Source organism: Carcharhinus amblyrhynchos, chromosome 1, assembly GCF_965287045.1.
Source record: "Carcharhinus amblyrhynchos chromosome 1, sCarAmb.v2.hapA, whole genome shotgun sequence".
NCBI lineage: Eukaryota > Metazoa > Chordata > Chondrichthyes > Carcharhiniformes > Carcharhinidae > Carcharhinus > Carcharhinus amblyrhynchos.
This window is the reverse complement of record NC_137324.1, coordinates 75,261,427-75,278,026: the sequence shown is the minus strand read 5'-3', so window position 1 is coordinate 75,278,026 and position 16,600 is coordinate 75,261,427. Positions and strand designations below refer to the sequence as shown.

The following is a 16,600-nucleotide window of genomic DNA, read 5'->3' as shown; positions in this document are numbered from 1 at the left end:
AGCAAAAAGGATCCTCAGCACTGTTGCTGAGGCAAGTCTACAAGTTAAAACAGCCCTTCATGCAGGTTTGCCAACTTTTTAAAAATGTTGCCCACACCTGCTTTTCTGTCAGATGATGCTATAATGAGAAAGGGGACCTAGTGGTAGGGGATGGGGATATGGCTAAGGTATTGAATAACTTTTTTGTTTCTGTCTTCACGGAGGAGGACGTGAATAATTTGCCGGGTGTTAGCGATGGAAAGGTGGTAGGACTGGAGGGTCTTAATGACATTACTGTTACTAGAGAGGCGGTGCTCGACAGACTGGAGGGGCTGATTGTGGACAAGTCGCCAGGACCGGATGGAATGCATCCGAGGGTTCTGAAAGAAATGGCGGAGGTGATAGTGGATGCCTTGGTGGTTATTTTCCAGACGTCGCTGGATTCCGGGGAAGTGCCGGATGATTGGAAAACGGCTAATGTTACGCCGTTGTTTAAGAAGGGTGCCAGGCAAAAGGCGGGGAATTATAGGCCGGTTAGTTTAACGTCTGTGGTAGGTAAAATGTTAGAATCTGTCATTAAGGAGGAAATTGCGAGGCATCTTGAAGGGAATTGCTTGATAGAGCAGACGCAGCACGGTTTCATTAAAGGGAAGTTGTGTCTGACAAATTTACTGGAGTTCTATGAGGATGTGTCTAGGGCGGTGGATAGAGGAGAGCCGGTGGATGTGGTCTTTCTAGATTTTCAGAAGGCGTTTGACAAAGTACCTCACAAGAGGTTATTGCAGAAGGTCGAGGGACATGGAGTTGGGGGTAGGGTGTTAGTGTGGATAGAGGATTGGTTGTCAAATAGGAGGCAGAGAGTGGGGGTCAACGGGTGCTATTCGGATTGGCGGATCGTGACTAGTGGAGTGCCCCAGGGGTCGGTGCTGGGGCCTCAGCTTTTTACCATTTATATAGATGATCTGGAGGAGGGAACTGAGTGTAGGGTGTCGAAATTTGCTGATGACACCAAGATTGGGGGAACGGCAAATTGTGCGGAGGGTGTGGAGAGTCTGCAGAAGGATCTAGATAGGCTGGGCGAATGGGCCAGGAAATGGCAAATGGAATTTAATGTTGGCAAGTGTGAGGTGGTCCACTTTGGTAGGAAGAATGGTAGGAAGGACTATTACTTACGGGGCGAAAAACTGCAGCAGGCGACGGTGCAGAGGGACCTCGGGGTCCTTGTGCATGAGTCGCAAAAACCCAGCTTGCAGGTGCAGCAGGTGGTCAGGAAGGCAAATGGGATGCTGGCCTTCATAGCGAGGGGGATTGAATATAAAAGTAGGGAGGTCTTGCTGCAGCTGTATAGGGCATTGGTGAGGCCACAGCTGGAGTACTGTGTGCAGTTTTGGGCGCCGCACCTGCGCAAAGATATTTTGGCCTTGGAGGGAGTGCAGAGGAGGTTTACTAGGCTGATACCGGAGTTGAGGGGGTTGAGCTATGAGGAGAGGCTGAATAAACTGGGCTTGTACTCGTTAGAGTTTAGAAGAATGAGGGGAGATCTCATTGAGACGTATAAGATGATGAATGGGATGGATAGGATAGAGGTGGAGAGACTCTTCCCGCTCAAAAAAGACAGTACTAGGGGGCACAGCCTCAAGATAAAGGGGGGGCGGTTTAGAACGGAGTTGAGGAGGAACTTCTTCACTCAAAGGGTGGTGAATCTCTGGAATTCTCTGCCTGTTGAAGTGGTGGAGGCTACCTCGCTAAATATTTTTAAGACGTGGGTTGATGGGTTTTTGATAAGAGAGGGGATTAAGGGTTATGGGGAGAGGGCGGGAAAGTGGAACTGAGCAGCGACAGATCAGCCATGATCTTATTGAATGGCGGGGCAGGCTCGAAGGGCTAGATGGCCTACTCCTGCTCCTATTTCTTATGTTCTTATGAAATAAACTAACCCTTTTATTTTATCTTGAGTTTGCTATGCAAGTTATTCAGAGGGTTGAAATCCTTCAAATTTAAAGAGTTGGGGAAAGGGGAGTCAAAAATATTTTTCTCAACTACCTGGCTTGATAATGATTATTTCTCTATTGTATAGATTATAGGGTAAATATTAGATGCTTTCTAGAATTTATTTTTAACAATTATATTCATGTACATTCTCTTAAATTGTTGCTTTCAAAGTTTGACTGTAATTGCTATGAGATTTTTCTGCCTAATTGTCATCATTTCCTATTGTACTTCAGAACCTTCTGGCAGAAAAGGTGGAACAGCTAATGGAATGGAGCTCCAGACGTTCTGTCATTCGAATGAATGGTGACAAATTCCGAAGGTTTGTGAAGGCCCCTCCTCGTAATTACTCTGTAATTGTGATGTTCACCGCTCTTCAGCCCCAGAGACAATGTTCTGTCTGCAGGTAAGAAAGAGACATTGATGCCTCTTCTACAATAAAAAATGACTGGTTAGGATAGAAACATTTGTTGAGGTTTAAACTTTCAATAAACTGTATTCCATCAATGTTATGATGTCTATGTCTAACTTCATTTTACCATCTGCATAACATTTGAAAGGCTTATTATAAGAAAATGAACATTTAAAATGCTTAATTTGACTGTACCTAGTGACTGCACATCTAGAACACAAAATAAAGACAGTCCAATTGTTTCCATGTACACCTCCGTGACATGATTACAATTACCCTGTCAAATGTGATTTAGTCAGATTTTTTGATCTCGATTAATACAATATTTTTCTCATTAGAATTCAAGCTTTCTTAATATTGTAATATACTATTGAAGTAGTTTTAGTGCATGAAGTTGAATTCAAAATAATCCATTCATTACTCATAAAAACACTTCGATTTTACCTTTCTTTAGTAAACCTCAGTTAACTTACTGCTTAACATATAAATGCCTATATAAATATTATAATTTGTTCTGAACTAATAATAGTTCCTTCAAAAAAGATGAATAAAATGCAGGGTCAAATCCAACATTGTCTCTTATGCTGATTTGTTTATATCAGCCATTCTTCTTTATTATCTCTTTTTAAAACTTCTTCATTCAGTGGCATTCTTATTCATCTCAAAGAGGCAGCTTGATTGTGGATTTTAACTCAGCCTAGTTGTCAGTATCACCAGGGAGTGTACTTTCATTGTGCAAATATGGGAACATTGCCACCTCTCCCTTCTTTTTGAGATAAATGCACCAAAATCACAATGCTCTTTATCTAGCAGGGTGCCTAAGGACTGCCAAAATCTTTCTAAAAGCAAACTCAGTGTTAACATTAGCATCTCTATAGAATAAAGCACTAACATTTTGTAATATTGCATTTGAACTGAGGTGAAACAACCAACTCTTATAATTACAGATTTTAGCATTTTGAGCCCTTGGGTGAAGGAATAATAGTAACAAGTATTGTAGCAGTTTAATGCAATGAATTTGGAGTGTTGAATATTAAATTTCATATAATGGTACATTGAAAAAGGCTTCTTTCTTTTCCTTATAATATGGTAGTTTCAATCAAAAAACCTCATGATTGTTCTTTTGAGGGAATCCTAAGGATCAAAATTTCAGAACAGGTCAACATTAACAGTGTACCACAGATTAACTGCAGTATGCTTCCATCAGGTTAGTAGTTTGAGAGAATGTAGAGTAGAGCCATAAAATCTGATACTGAAAATTATCAGTATAGGCATTTGCCTTAGGAGATGAGGAGATGCTGAGCTGCACTTGGAGTTCATGTCACTTCTGTATTGAACATTGTCTTTTGTGACTGCAGAGGCCGAATAACAATTCCTTCTACAGCTGCTATGGATAAGTAGCATTGAACGAAGGTCAACTGCATTTGCCAGGGTATTTCCTTGTTAAGATTTTAGGCAATGCTCCACCCATCTTCCCAATTGCTTGCTAGGTTTAGTGCCAGGCTCGTCTCTGTTTCTCTTCTAAAGATTTGGTTGCTACTGAGCCCATTCCTTTCTTAATTCTCTAACATTCCCAGATTCAGCAGCTGTTTGCATGCTGTTGCAAGTTTTTAATCAATATTAAGTTGTGCAGTGTTGAACTGTCTGCTGAGATTTAATTCCGGCAGCTTTGTGATTTGATAACAGGGGACTTATAGCGCATGAGAGTTCTTCACTTGTTTGCAGCAAGACTCCATTTCATTCAAATAAGCCTCAAACCAGTCTGCATTCCTGTGATGTCTTCTTATAATCACCGAGTGCAGAGTTATAGTTGGTGATGCACAGATGATCCCACTTTGATATCGGACTCTAGCCTTGGGTATCATTCTCTGAAAGAGCCTGATCAAAGATCTTGATGAATTTCCAAGTCTTTTCTGGGTCAGTGGTATGGCAAGTGTCAATGTGAAGATGACCATTGTTTTTGGAACTTTCTTGGCTGCATTTTGACTTTGCTATGCTTTGACATTGCCAGGGAGTAGTTAGTGTCACAGTTAACGGTGTAACAGCTATGAATATTGAGAACATTATTGAAGGTGGTATGCCTGACTGTTAAGGTAAGGTCTAATTGGTGCGGTGGCATGATCTTGGTGTTCTCCAGGACACTTTGTGCCATGGATTAGTTTGGAAAAAGCTGTTCATCACACACAGTTCATGACAACAGCATTGCTCCAACAACCTCAGTCCATTTTTGTTCATCTTGCTGATTCCCTGATGCCCTATGCATGTTGGTCAAGCTATGTAGTTGGGACCCAACCTTGCCTTGAAGTCTCCTAGATGATACAGTACTTTGGTGATGGGAATTCTACTGATGGCTGCATCAAGTGTCTAATAGAACTGATTCTTGACATCTGAGGTGAAGTTGAGTGTTTGGGCATAGATGTGCAGGAGGTTAACTGCACCTACACATCTTGACAAGCAGAAAGTTAGAATTCTCTCTGAACCTTTTGTGGAGGGGTTCAACCATTGCAAGTAGCGTTTTTGTTTACTGTGAAACCACATATCACCTCTTGGGCGTCCTCTTCCAGAAGAAGAAGCAAGCCAACTTTTTTTTGCAGTGCAGCAATGTCCACATTGAACAAAAGACCATTAGTAAGGCCTTATGCTCTTTATGTTCTAGCATGCAATGTGAAAAACTGGTGTCTTCTTTGTTGAGTTTGTCTTGTCTGGTTCATAGTTTAGCAACCTGCCTGTCAAGAGATGACTTTCCAGGTGTTATAATCCCAGTTGATGTTGGTACCGGGAGGGAAGATCACAGAATGGAACCCTAGCTCAAAAGACCATAACTTTTACTTTTTCAGAAAAAACATAGAATCTTTACAGTGCAATTCTATTTGGCTCATTGAGTCTACACCAACTCTCCGACAGAGCTAAATATCCAGGCACACCCCCTGTCCTATCCTCGCAACTTCACACATATAACCCACTAATGCCCCTCACCTACACATGTTTAAACAGTTGGGAAATTTAGCATGGCAATCCACGTAAGCTGCATACCTTTGGACTGTAGGAAGAAACCGGAGCAGCTGGAGGAAACCCATGCATCCTAGGGAGAACATGCAAACTCCACACAGTCACCCAAGGCAAGGGGGTCCCTGATGCTTTGAGGCAGCAGTGCTAACCACAGTGTCACCATGCCACCCCCAACGTGTGGATGAACAGAGTTACTGGACTGCCAATGAGCTTTCAACAAGAAAAGCATTTATTGAACATGAAAAGTTTGACTATAATACAGTACTTCTTTATTTCCCCCCTTCACAAATATATAGATTTTAAGGATAACACAGGTTGCACAATTTATCTTACGCTATAATGTTCCCGATAAACAATCTTTAAATTCAGAGGCTGACTGTAGTCAGACACACTCGGTTCTGAAACCAAGCAGCAGACACCACCCAGTGAATATCTGTGGAATTCTCCTGAAATCCTCCCAAGTGATTATCATGCTGTGGCCCATTTATCTCACTCGACACTGGCTTCCCCGTAAGTGATTCCAAACTGCACCCTCAAGAAGACAAGTTTAGAATCTTCTTGTAAACAATGCTTTCTTTCAACTGTTCCCAACAAGGATCTGCTTCCAGGTTTTACCACCCTTCTTTCAGTATTGCTTTGTCTTGGATGCTTTCAAGCTTTCACACAAAGTCTGAGAGATTCAGCCACTGATTGCTTCACATTTGCTTCAGTTATCACTTCATGGGTTGTAGAAAGATCTCATAAACCTCAGAGTTACCTCAGCTATCGCTGGCTTCTCGCTAGCCAACATCTTCTCACTTTTTTTCAGCTGTTTTTAACTTTAATAATTGTACCTTATTCCAATTCCAGTTTCTGTTTCTTCCTTTGACTCAGACTTCCCGGAACATACCTTCTAGAACGAACATAGTTTTCCTTGGGACTTGCTTTCGTACCCATTATTCCATTGTCTTATTTCTCCTACTAGCTGAACTGAGAAAGCTACTCTCTCTCCCTCGCTTCCTAGTTCCATCTGCTATGCATTGAGCTGAAACTCAACTCAGAGAGATTTTTCTTTCAAGATGGCCCCAGTTGCAATTCTTTTCTCCAAGCTCTGCTTACTTTTTCCATTGTAAATGCTCTCTCACAATAGCTGAAACCAAAAAGCTCCATATATACATACAAATATTTTTTTTAACATGTCTTACACTTAGTTACACAAAAATACTAAATTAATTTCACTTAAGTCTATGTGGGTCCTAGTTGAGAATCAGATATCATAGATTATCTGTCAGGCAGAAAGAGCCATCTGCCCCATTTTAACCATGCTGACTTTCTGTGAGAGCAACTTAGCTAGTCCCACTCCCTCATCTTTTCCCTGCGAACCTTTTCTCTTCAGATAATTAGCCAATTAAGTTTTGAAAGCCAAGATTAAATTTGCCTCCATCACACTCTCGGTCAGTATGTTTCAGATCCTAACCATTTGCTTCATAAAATTATTTTTCCTTATGTTGCCTCTGCCTCTGGTTCTTTGCTAAGCATTGTAAATCACTATCCTCTGATATCCAATCCTTTCACCAATGGGAGTAATTTCTCCCCATCTAATCTGTCCAGATCTTTCATGATTTTGAACAACTCCTTCCAGCTTTCTCTTCAAAAAGGAGAACAGTTGCAGTTTTGCTAATCTGTCCACATAACTGAAGTCTCTCATTCCCAGAATCATCCCTGTAAATCTTCTCTGCACCCTCTTCAATGTTTTCACGTCTTTCCTAAAACATGGTGCCCAGAAATAGGTACACTACTTGAGTTGAGGTCAAGCCAGTGTTTTTTTAAAGTTCTAATATGTTAACAGGATTTTCAACAAAGTGCCAATTAAACTCAAAAATTCAATGTCATAATGCAAAAGTTAAAACTTTTCTTAAAAAAACCAGTGATCAATGGGAGAAGTTATCACAATGATCTCAGATACAGAATACCCGGACCCCTCAGACAAGTTCTGAAGTTATCAGTAAAAACAGAAGTTATACATTTTCTATGCCAGATTTCCTTTCCTTCATTAGTTTAAAATTAATTTCATTTAGTATACACACATCAATACAAATCTCTGTCAAGGACCTCAGCCAACTGCATTGTACCTACCAGCGTGATGGTATTTCATTTGTCCATAAAATCCGGACAATAACTCCCTTCTTAGCTAAAGCTACTTCTCGTTGCCTGGTTACAATAGACACTACCGTAAGGTTCAAAGTGGAGGTTCCCACTGGCTCACTGCCAAGCTGAATCGACATGTGTTCCTGCGTCCAGGGTCGTATCTATTCTGTGTCTGGGCAGTGACTGAACCTATTCATTATTGTTGTAAAATGTGTTCCTCATAAGAATCTTCCAGATGAGTTCTGCTAGCCAATTGGTTCCTTGCATTGGTCAAAGTGTACAATTGCAACAAAATGCTTGAAATATATTTAGAATATCAGCTTATGTCTTAAAATCATAATTGCTCTTTTAATTCTCTTACTGCATCTACATGTGACTAAGTTATCATTTAACTCTTTACCGTTAGCTCTGCCAATGCCTGTATGCTGTCTACAGCCTAAGAGAAATGTAAAATAATCGCTTTGGTACCCGTATTTCCTTTTATACTGTATAGGCTGGATTTTCATTATCGAAACAGGAAACTCAAGTTGGGAAATTCTTTGACTCAGCAGACCCATCATATACATAATATATATATATATATATATATATATGACCCCAGCACGCAACATTTTCATTCTGGATCAGCTTTGCTGAACCCAGAAGAAGTCAGCTATGGCCACGAAGGTGAGAGAATGTTGAGGTGGACTGGTTAAAAGGTCTAGCTTCATTCACTGTTTTGTATTAGGGTGCTCAGGGATGAAAGGGTGAATGTGTGGGATTGGAAAAAAGTTCACCCCACATGATGATGTAAGAATCATAGAATCTACAGTGCAGAAGGAGGCCATTGGTCCATCAAGTCTGCACTGACAATAATCCCAGCAGGTTGCATCCCTACAACCCCACATATTTACCCCCGATATTAAGGGCTAATTTAGTATGGCCAATCAACTTAACCCCCACATTGACATGACAATTACAAGGAAGCGCAAGGAGGAAGTTTTTTACACCAAGGGTAATGGGGACCTGGAATGCACTGCCAAGTGAGGTAGTTGAGGCAGTTATGTTAACCACATTTAAGACTTATCTTGATTGTGTATGAATAAAGGGATATAAGCGGTTGGTCTAGATAGGTAAATGTGATCAACGCAGGCTTGGAGGGTCGAAGGGCCTGTTTCTGTGTTGTACTCTTCTTTGTTCATTATCTTTGGTTATGATTACATGACTAAGAGTTGAGAAATGGAAAGCTCTTGGCTTAAACCGTATATAGTTATATTATTCCAGTAAACCAATTATTGTTCAGAAACATCTATGTCTCTGCAATTGTTCCTTAGCCAGTCACAACCAACCCCAAAATCTCCGAGAATCAACTTCCAGAAAAAAATGAAAAGCCCGACCAAGAAAAATAGATCAAAACTGATGATTTTGGTATGACAGTTGGAGCTCCAGATGTGGAGACAGAGAGGCAGAAAAGAATCAATGTTCAGCTTATTAAGGGCTACAAATCATGGCGTGTGATGGTCTATAAAAATTCCCAATCCAGTAGTAGAGTCAAAGAATCCAGTGATGATCAGGAAAGGCTGAGTGAACCTCAAGTAAAGCTCTAAATCTTCAAATTAATGGTGCAATAAGCACTCAGCTCTGGGTAAACTTAGCAAGTGTCGGTTTCAACATGTCCCACAGTCTGGATCCAAGGGTGGTACCATTACCCATGTCGGCTGTGAGGCAGCAATCGAAAAAGAAATCAGCTGCTCCAGCATGATTCCTCAGCAGGGACTATCAATTATCAAATAAGATCAGCAACTGCAGAGTGTATCAGTAAAAGGCTGATCAGGTGAGACAAATGGATATTTTATAAACAAAATAGAGCTATACTCAGAGGAAGAGGCAAATCATAATTCAGAAACCCCCAATGATGGTGCAACTTATTAAACAAAAGAATGTCAAAGACATTAGGGAACAGACAACTTATGGAACAAAAGTTCAAGATGCCATTGAACCATGCCAGCATTGTGGCAGTGGAAGTGTTATATGTTATCCTCGATCATAAGTTTTCTCTTCTGAGCTGAAATGCCTGTATAGACCATAACCTCATCAAAACACCAAAGGATGTCAATGAACAGATAGTCATCATGCCAAATCTGAGCCCTTCAAATGTCCAGCTACACTGAAGATCAGGATTGGGACTTCAGCGCTAAATCTTTGACACTTCACAGAAATCAAAAGTTCAGCCCTTTTCCAAGAAGATTCCCAGAGACTGAATTAACTGGTCCAGTGACTACATGAGTGCACTATAATGGGTTGGATCTCAGACAATGATGGGACAGAGCACAGGAATGAGATAGAGAATCTGATGAACTTGTGTGGCAACAATCTCTTTCAATGTCAACAAAACAAAGAAGATTGTCATTGAGTTCAGAAAGCATAAAGGAGAACATGCCCCCGTCTACATTAATAGGGAAAAAGTAGAAAGGGTTGAGAGCTTCGAGTTTTTCGGAGTCCAGATCACCAACAACCTGTTCTGGTCCCACTATGCCGACACTATAGGTAAGAAAGCCCACCAATGCCTCTACTTACTCAGAAGACTAAGGAAATTTGGCATGTCAGCTATGACTCTCACCAACTTTTATAAATGCACCATAGAAAGCATTCTTTCTGGTTGTACCACAGCTTGGTATGGCTCCTGCTCTGCCCAAGACTGCAAGAAACTACAAAAGGTCATGAATGTAGCCCAATCCATCATGCAAACCAGCCTCCCATCCACTGATTCTGTCTGCACAATTGGAGGCCATTGACCTTACTGCTATTTCAGGATTACCAGAAATTGAGGGAAAGCAAGATGTTGATCAACTGCTTTCCTCACAGCTTCCCATCCTACCTAAGAAATTAATCCAGAAGCTAACCATCAGGGCTCTCAGAAAGTTCCAGACCAAGAACAATCTTACAGAAAACAACAAGCTTCCAAATATAGCAGGAGGTGTATTGTACCAAAATCTGATCAGGCTGAACAAAGGAGACAAGGTACGGAAAAGAGATCAAGGTGGAGAAGGTGTCATTGTCCAAAGGGATGCCTGAACAACAATCTTACTTAGTATATACCCCGGAACGCCCGATAAGGAGACGCAGGAGAAGTCTTATCCTTGTTCATCAAAGAGAACCTTTGGAAGAACCAAATATTGAGAGTCAAACTAACCATGCATCAGATAGTGCAAATCAAATCAAAGAATTCTAAAAGGAATCTAACAAGTGATCAGGGAGAGTCATAAATCTTCCATCTGGTTAAACCTATGGAGTCAGAGACTTGGAGAGATGTGGTATTTCAGTATAAATGTAAAATGCATTCGGAAAAAGACTTGGGAGGAGATGTAGTGTTGGGGTGCTGAGGGATGTAAAGGTTAATGTGTGGGGCTGCAGAAACAGGAACAGAAACACCCACGTGACGATGTAAGAGACATTTATGACTAAGATTCAAGAAAAAGACTCATGGTTTGGACTGAGTAATACCTGTAGTTTTGTATAACTATATCATTATGTTTGGTTAAAGTCTAACAGGTTTTTTTGGTAGCACAGCTTTCGGAGCTTGCCCCTTCGTCAGGTGAGTGGAGAGTTTGGTTCACAAATGGGGCATATATAGACACAAACTCAATTACAAGATAATTGTTGGAATGCAAGTCTTAACAGATAATCAAGTCGTTACAGGTGCAGACAATGTGAGTGGAGAGAGGGTTAAGTACGGGTTAAAGAGGTGTGAATTGTCTCCAGCCAGGAGAGTTAGTGAGATTTTGCAAGCCCAGGCATAATGTGGCTGTTACAGAGAGTGTGACATGAGCCCAATATCGCGTTGAGGCCGTCCTCATTGTGTGCAGAATTTGGCTATCAGTTTCTGCTCAGCGATTCTGTGTTGTCATGTGTCATGAAGGCCACGTTGGAGAACGCTTACCCGAAGATCAGAGGCTGAATGCCCTTGAATACTGAAGTGTTCCCCGACGGGAGGGGAACACTCCTGCAGAGTGATTGTCGAGCAGTGTCCGTTCATCTGTTGTTGTAACATCTGCATGGTCTCGCTGATGTACCATGCTTCGGGACATCCTTTCCTGCAGTGTATCAGGTAGACAATGTTGGCAGAGTCATGTACTATGTACCTGATGGATGGTGTTCTCATGTGAGATGATGGCATTCGTGTTGATGATCCGGCGCATCTGGCAGACGTTGCTGTGGCAGGGTTGTGTGGTGTAGATAGCTTTTGGACTTCATTTGGCCAGTACACCCAACTCCAGTCTTCAACAACATTTCACTGATGCTTCATGTCAAATACACCCCACCTTCTTCAAATTTATCCCTGATGTGGAGACACCGGCATTGGACTGGGGTAAATACAGTAAGAAGTCTCACAACACCAGGTTAAAGTCCAGCAGGTTTATTTGAACTGAAGATTTGGGAGGACATAGCCCAAGAAAGGAGCTAAAAAGACTTATGTTTTTCTCCCACTTTTTACTAAGTGCTTCTTTTTAGCTCCCCCTGTTGGGCTATGTCCTGATAGCTAAGTTCGGCACACAATGAGGACGGCCTAAACCACGATATTGGGCTCATGTCACACTCTCTGCAACCCCCACGACTTGCCTGGGCTTGCAAAATCTCACTAACTCTCCTGGCTGGAAACAATTCACATCTCTTTAATCTGTACTTAACCCTCTCTCCACTCACATTGTCTACACCTGCAACTTTATCCCACCATGGGACTTGGAATATCTGACCTGTCTCCCCACAATCCCACTTATATCCTAATAATTGCTTTGGCACTTGCCCTATGTCACTGTGTCTGTTTCTGAGCTACTCAGCCCATCACTTCTCCTTCCACATTATTTTCTCCCACTTTTTACTAAGTGCCTCTGTTTAGCTCCCCTCTTGGGCTATGTCTTCCCAAATCTTCAGTTCTACTTAACTCTCCTTTCCTGTTGCCATTCTAATTTTCACTTCCTCTTAGATAGGTTATAGCTTCCCTCTAAGCCTCTCCTGGCATCTTCTGTCGGGTCTGTTGTGGCACTCATCGCTGCCTCCCTAAGAGTAACAATCCCAGCTGCTCCATCCTATATTTTGTTAACCTTCAAATCCAGCACTCCCACTTCTAATCTCCTCTATATCCAACTCGCCCTTCCCAATCTCAATTTTGTGGAGTGTCTTTTGTTGCTGGAGCAATCAATGCCTGCATGCAAGAAGACCTGGGCTACATCCATGTTTGGACTGATAAGTGGCAATAACATTCACACGATACAAGTGCCAAACAGTGACCGTATCCAATAAGAAAAAAACATCTAACCATCACTCCATGGTATTCAATGGCATTACGTTGTTGAATCCCCAAAATCAACATCCTGGAGTAACCATTGAGCAGAAACTTAATTTGATCAGTCACTTGATTACTGTGCAGAGATTAGGTATTCTTCCATGAGTGACTCACCATCTGATTCTGTAAGGCTTTTCCATCACCTGAGTGACACATGTAAGGAGTGTGATAGAATGCTGTCCATTTGCTTGGATGATGTGGTAGTAATGACACTGAAGAAGAACAAAACTATCCAGTACAAAGCAGCCTATTTGGTTAGCGACCCTACCATCTTAAACACACATTTTCTCCAGCACTTTTGCAGTGTGTGCTGAATGTGAGATACACTGCAGCTGCACACCAAGTTTCCCTTAACAGCACCCCCCAAACCTGAAACCTCGACCAGCTGGAGGGATAAGGCCAACTGGCACTTGGAAAAACCACTACCTGCATGTACCCCCCAAGCCAAAGATCATCCTGCCAGGATGAAATGTTGGAACTCTACCTGTTTCCACAGTGGGAGTATGTTCAGTATGCAGTCTGTAGTGGTCAACAAAGTGATTCAGCATCATTTTCTCTAGGGCATTAAATGCAGTGACACTCGTGTTCCAAAAATAAATTAATTAAAATCTCTCATGCAGAATCATGTTACTGGAACTGCTGAAAGAACAATATGTAGCTGCCAGGCTTGAGTTCTGTCCTCACACAGTTTGACAGTATCACTCTCGTTTTAATGAAAAAGAAACAATTTTTTTTTGCATTAATGACCCATTAGCAAAATTTAGTTTGCATAAATTGTCTGTTCCAATCAAACATTCCTTCAATTTCATTGGTTGTAAAGAGAAACAGTTAATCTCTTGTTTTTGTTAAGAGGAATTTCTGTTTACTGTTTATATACGTTTTGTAGTTTGTATTTTTCATTAACATTTTTAAACTTCATTTTGGATTAACTTTATCCAGATCTAGGATAGATCCAGGATAGCTTGCTCCCTCATAGGTTTGTTATGGAACCTACAAGGGAGCAAGCTATCCTAGGTCTAGTCCTGTGTAATGAGACAGGAATAATTAATGATCTTACAATTAGGGATCCTCTCGGAAGAAGCGATCACAGTATGGTTGAATTTAAAATAGAGATGGAGGGTGAGAAGGTAAAATCCAAAACTAGTGTCTTGTGCTTAGACAAAAGAGACTACAAAGGGATGAGGGAGGCATTGGCTAAGGTAGACTGGGAGCAAAAGCTTTATGATGGGACAATGAGGATTACTGGAGGACTTTCAAAGCAATCTTTCACATTGCTTAGCAAAAATAGTATGAGTGATAAGGAAGGACTGTAGGAAAAAGAGATAATTAGGTAAGGACAGAAAGGAGGGTATCAAATTGAGAAAAAAAACATACAAACTGGCAAAAATTAGTGGAAAACTAGAGGACTGGGAAATTTTTAAAGGTCAACAGAAAGCCACAAGAAAAGCAATAAAGAAAAGTAAGATGGATTGTGAGAGTAAACTAGCTCAGAATATAAGAACAGATAGCAAAAGATTCTACAAATATATAAAATGAAAAAGAGTGGCTAAACTAAACATTATCCTTTAGAGGATGAGAAGGGGGAAATAATAACTGGAAATGAGAAAATGGCTGAGGCATTGAACGTGTATTTTGTGTCAGCCTTCAGTGGAAGACTCAAATAATATGCCAAAAATTGATGACAGAAAGACTATGGCAGATGAGGACCTAGAAACTATCATTATCATGAGGGGTAGTGTTGGGCAAGCTAATGGGGCTAAAGTAGACAAGTCTCCTGGCCTTGATGGAAAGCATCCCAGGGTACTAAAAGCGATGGCGAGAGAAATAGCAAATGCACTAGTAATAATTTACCAAAATTCGCTGGACTCTGGGGTGATTCCCGCAGATTGGAAAACAGCAAATGTGACGCCGCCGTTTAAAAAAGGAGGTAGACAAAAGATGGGTAACTATAGGCTGGTTAGCTCAACTTCTGTAGTAGGGAAAATGCTTGAATCTGTCACCAAGGAAGAAATAGTGAGAGATCTGGATATAAATTGTCCCATTGGTAAGACACAGCATGGGTTTATGAAGGGCAGATCATGTTTGACCAATTTGGTGGAATTCTTTGAAAACATTACATGCACAGTGGACAATGGGGAACCTGTGGATGTGGTGTATCTGGTTTTCCAGAAGACATTTGACAAGGTGCCGCACCAAAGACTGCTACATAAGATAAAGGTGCATGGTGTTATGGGTAATGTATTAGCATGGATAGAGGATTGGTTAACTAACAGAAAGCAAAGAGTGGGGTAAATGGGTGCTTTTCTGGTTGTTGATCAGTGGCTAATGGTGTGCCTCAGGGATCAGTGTTAGGGCTGCAGTTTACGTTTTACATAGATGATTTGAAGTTGGGGACCAAGTGTAGTGTAACAAAATTCACAGATGACATTAAGATGACTGGCAGAGCAAAGCATGCAGAGGACGCTGAAAGTCTGCAAAGGGATATAGATAGTCTAAGTGAGTGGGCAAGGGTCTGGCAGATGGAGTACAATGTTGGTAAAAGTGAGATCATCCATTTTGGTAGGAATAGCAACAAATTGGACTAATATTTAAATGGTAAAAAATTGCAGCGTGCTGCTGTGCAGAGGGACCTAGGTATCCTTGTGCAAGAATCACAAGGAGTTGGTTTGCAGGTACAGCAAGTGATTAAGAAGGAAAATGGAATTTTGTCCTTCATTGCTAGAGGGATGGAGGTTAAAAACAGTGAGGTTATGTTCCAGTTGTATAAGGTGCTGGTGAGGCCACACCTGGAGTACTGTGTACAGTTTTGGTCTCCTTACTTGAAAAAGGATATACTGGCACTGGAGGGGATGCAGAGGAGATTCACAAGGTTGATTCCGGAGTTGAGAGGATTGGTTTATGAGGGGAGACTGAGTAGACTGGGGCTATACTCATTGTAATGCAGAAGAATGAGGGGAGATCTTATAGAAATGTATAAGATTATGAAAGGAGTAGTTAAGATAGAGGCAGGGAAGTTGTTTCCACTGGCGGGTGAAACTAGAACTAGGGGACATGGTCTCAAAATAAGGGGGAGCAGATATAGAACTGAGTTGAGGAGAAACTTCTTCACATAAAGGGTTGTGAATCTTTGGAATTCCCTGCCCAGTGAAGTGCTTCATTGAATGTTTTTAAGGCAAGGATAGATAAATATTTGAACAGTAAAGAAATTAAGGGTAATGGTGAGCAATCAGATAAGTGGAGCTGAGTCCACAAAAAGATCAGCAATGATTTTATTGAACCGTGGAACAGGCTCAAGGGGCCAGATAGCCTACTCCTGCACCAATTCTTATGTTCTTATTTTCATCACCTTTCACATTTTCATCCTCTTGTTCTGTAACTTAGGCACTTTTTTTCTTCTTTGCACCAGAAGCATCAAATTCTACTGGTGAATAATAACCACTGTACGTATCAATGCTCTTCCTCCTATTGAAACAAAATAGATTCGAGTATTCTGTTCTTGATTATTTGGGAACAGATTCATCATTGGCTCTTGCACATTTTGTATTAGTGCCTTAAGGGGTAGTTAAGTGCAGAAATGGTATTTGGAAAACTCATCACTTAGATTATTGGAGCCCAGAAATAGAACTGAAGTAGGAGGCTTTTAATTAAGACTTCTGAAAAAAATTATACTTGCATTCATTAATGAGGGGAAGTAATGAGGATCAGGTGGCTGTGTCAAGAAATTGTTAATTAAGCTGTTGTGAAAAATAACCTTCCCATGA

General features: G+C 41.1%; 1 protein-coding gene across 3 annotated transcripts in view; it reads left to right on the top strand.

Annotated features, from left to right (window-relative positions):
* tusc3 (tumor suppressor candidate 3) overlaps positions 1 to 16,600 on the top strand; it is a 350,535-nt gene that overhangs the window by 122,189 nt on the left and 211,746 nt on the right. For all 3 annotated transcript variants that reach the window (XM_080198163.1, XM_080198162.1, XM_080198164.1), the window contains exon 2: positions 2,205 to 2,374. In XM_080198163.1, the coding sequence (XP_080054289.1) occupies positions 2,205 to 2,374 (170 nt within the window). The remainder of the gene's footprint in view (positions 1 to 2,204; positions 2,375 to 16,600) is intronic.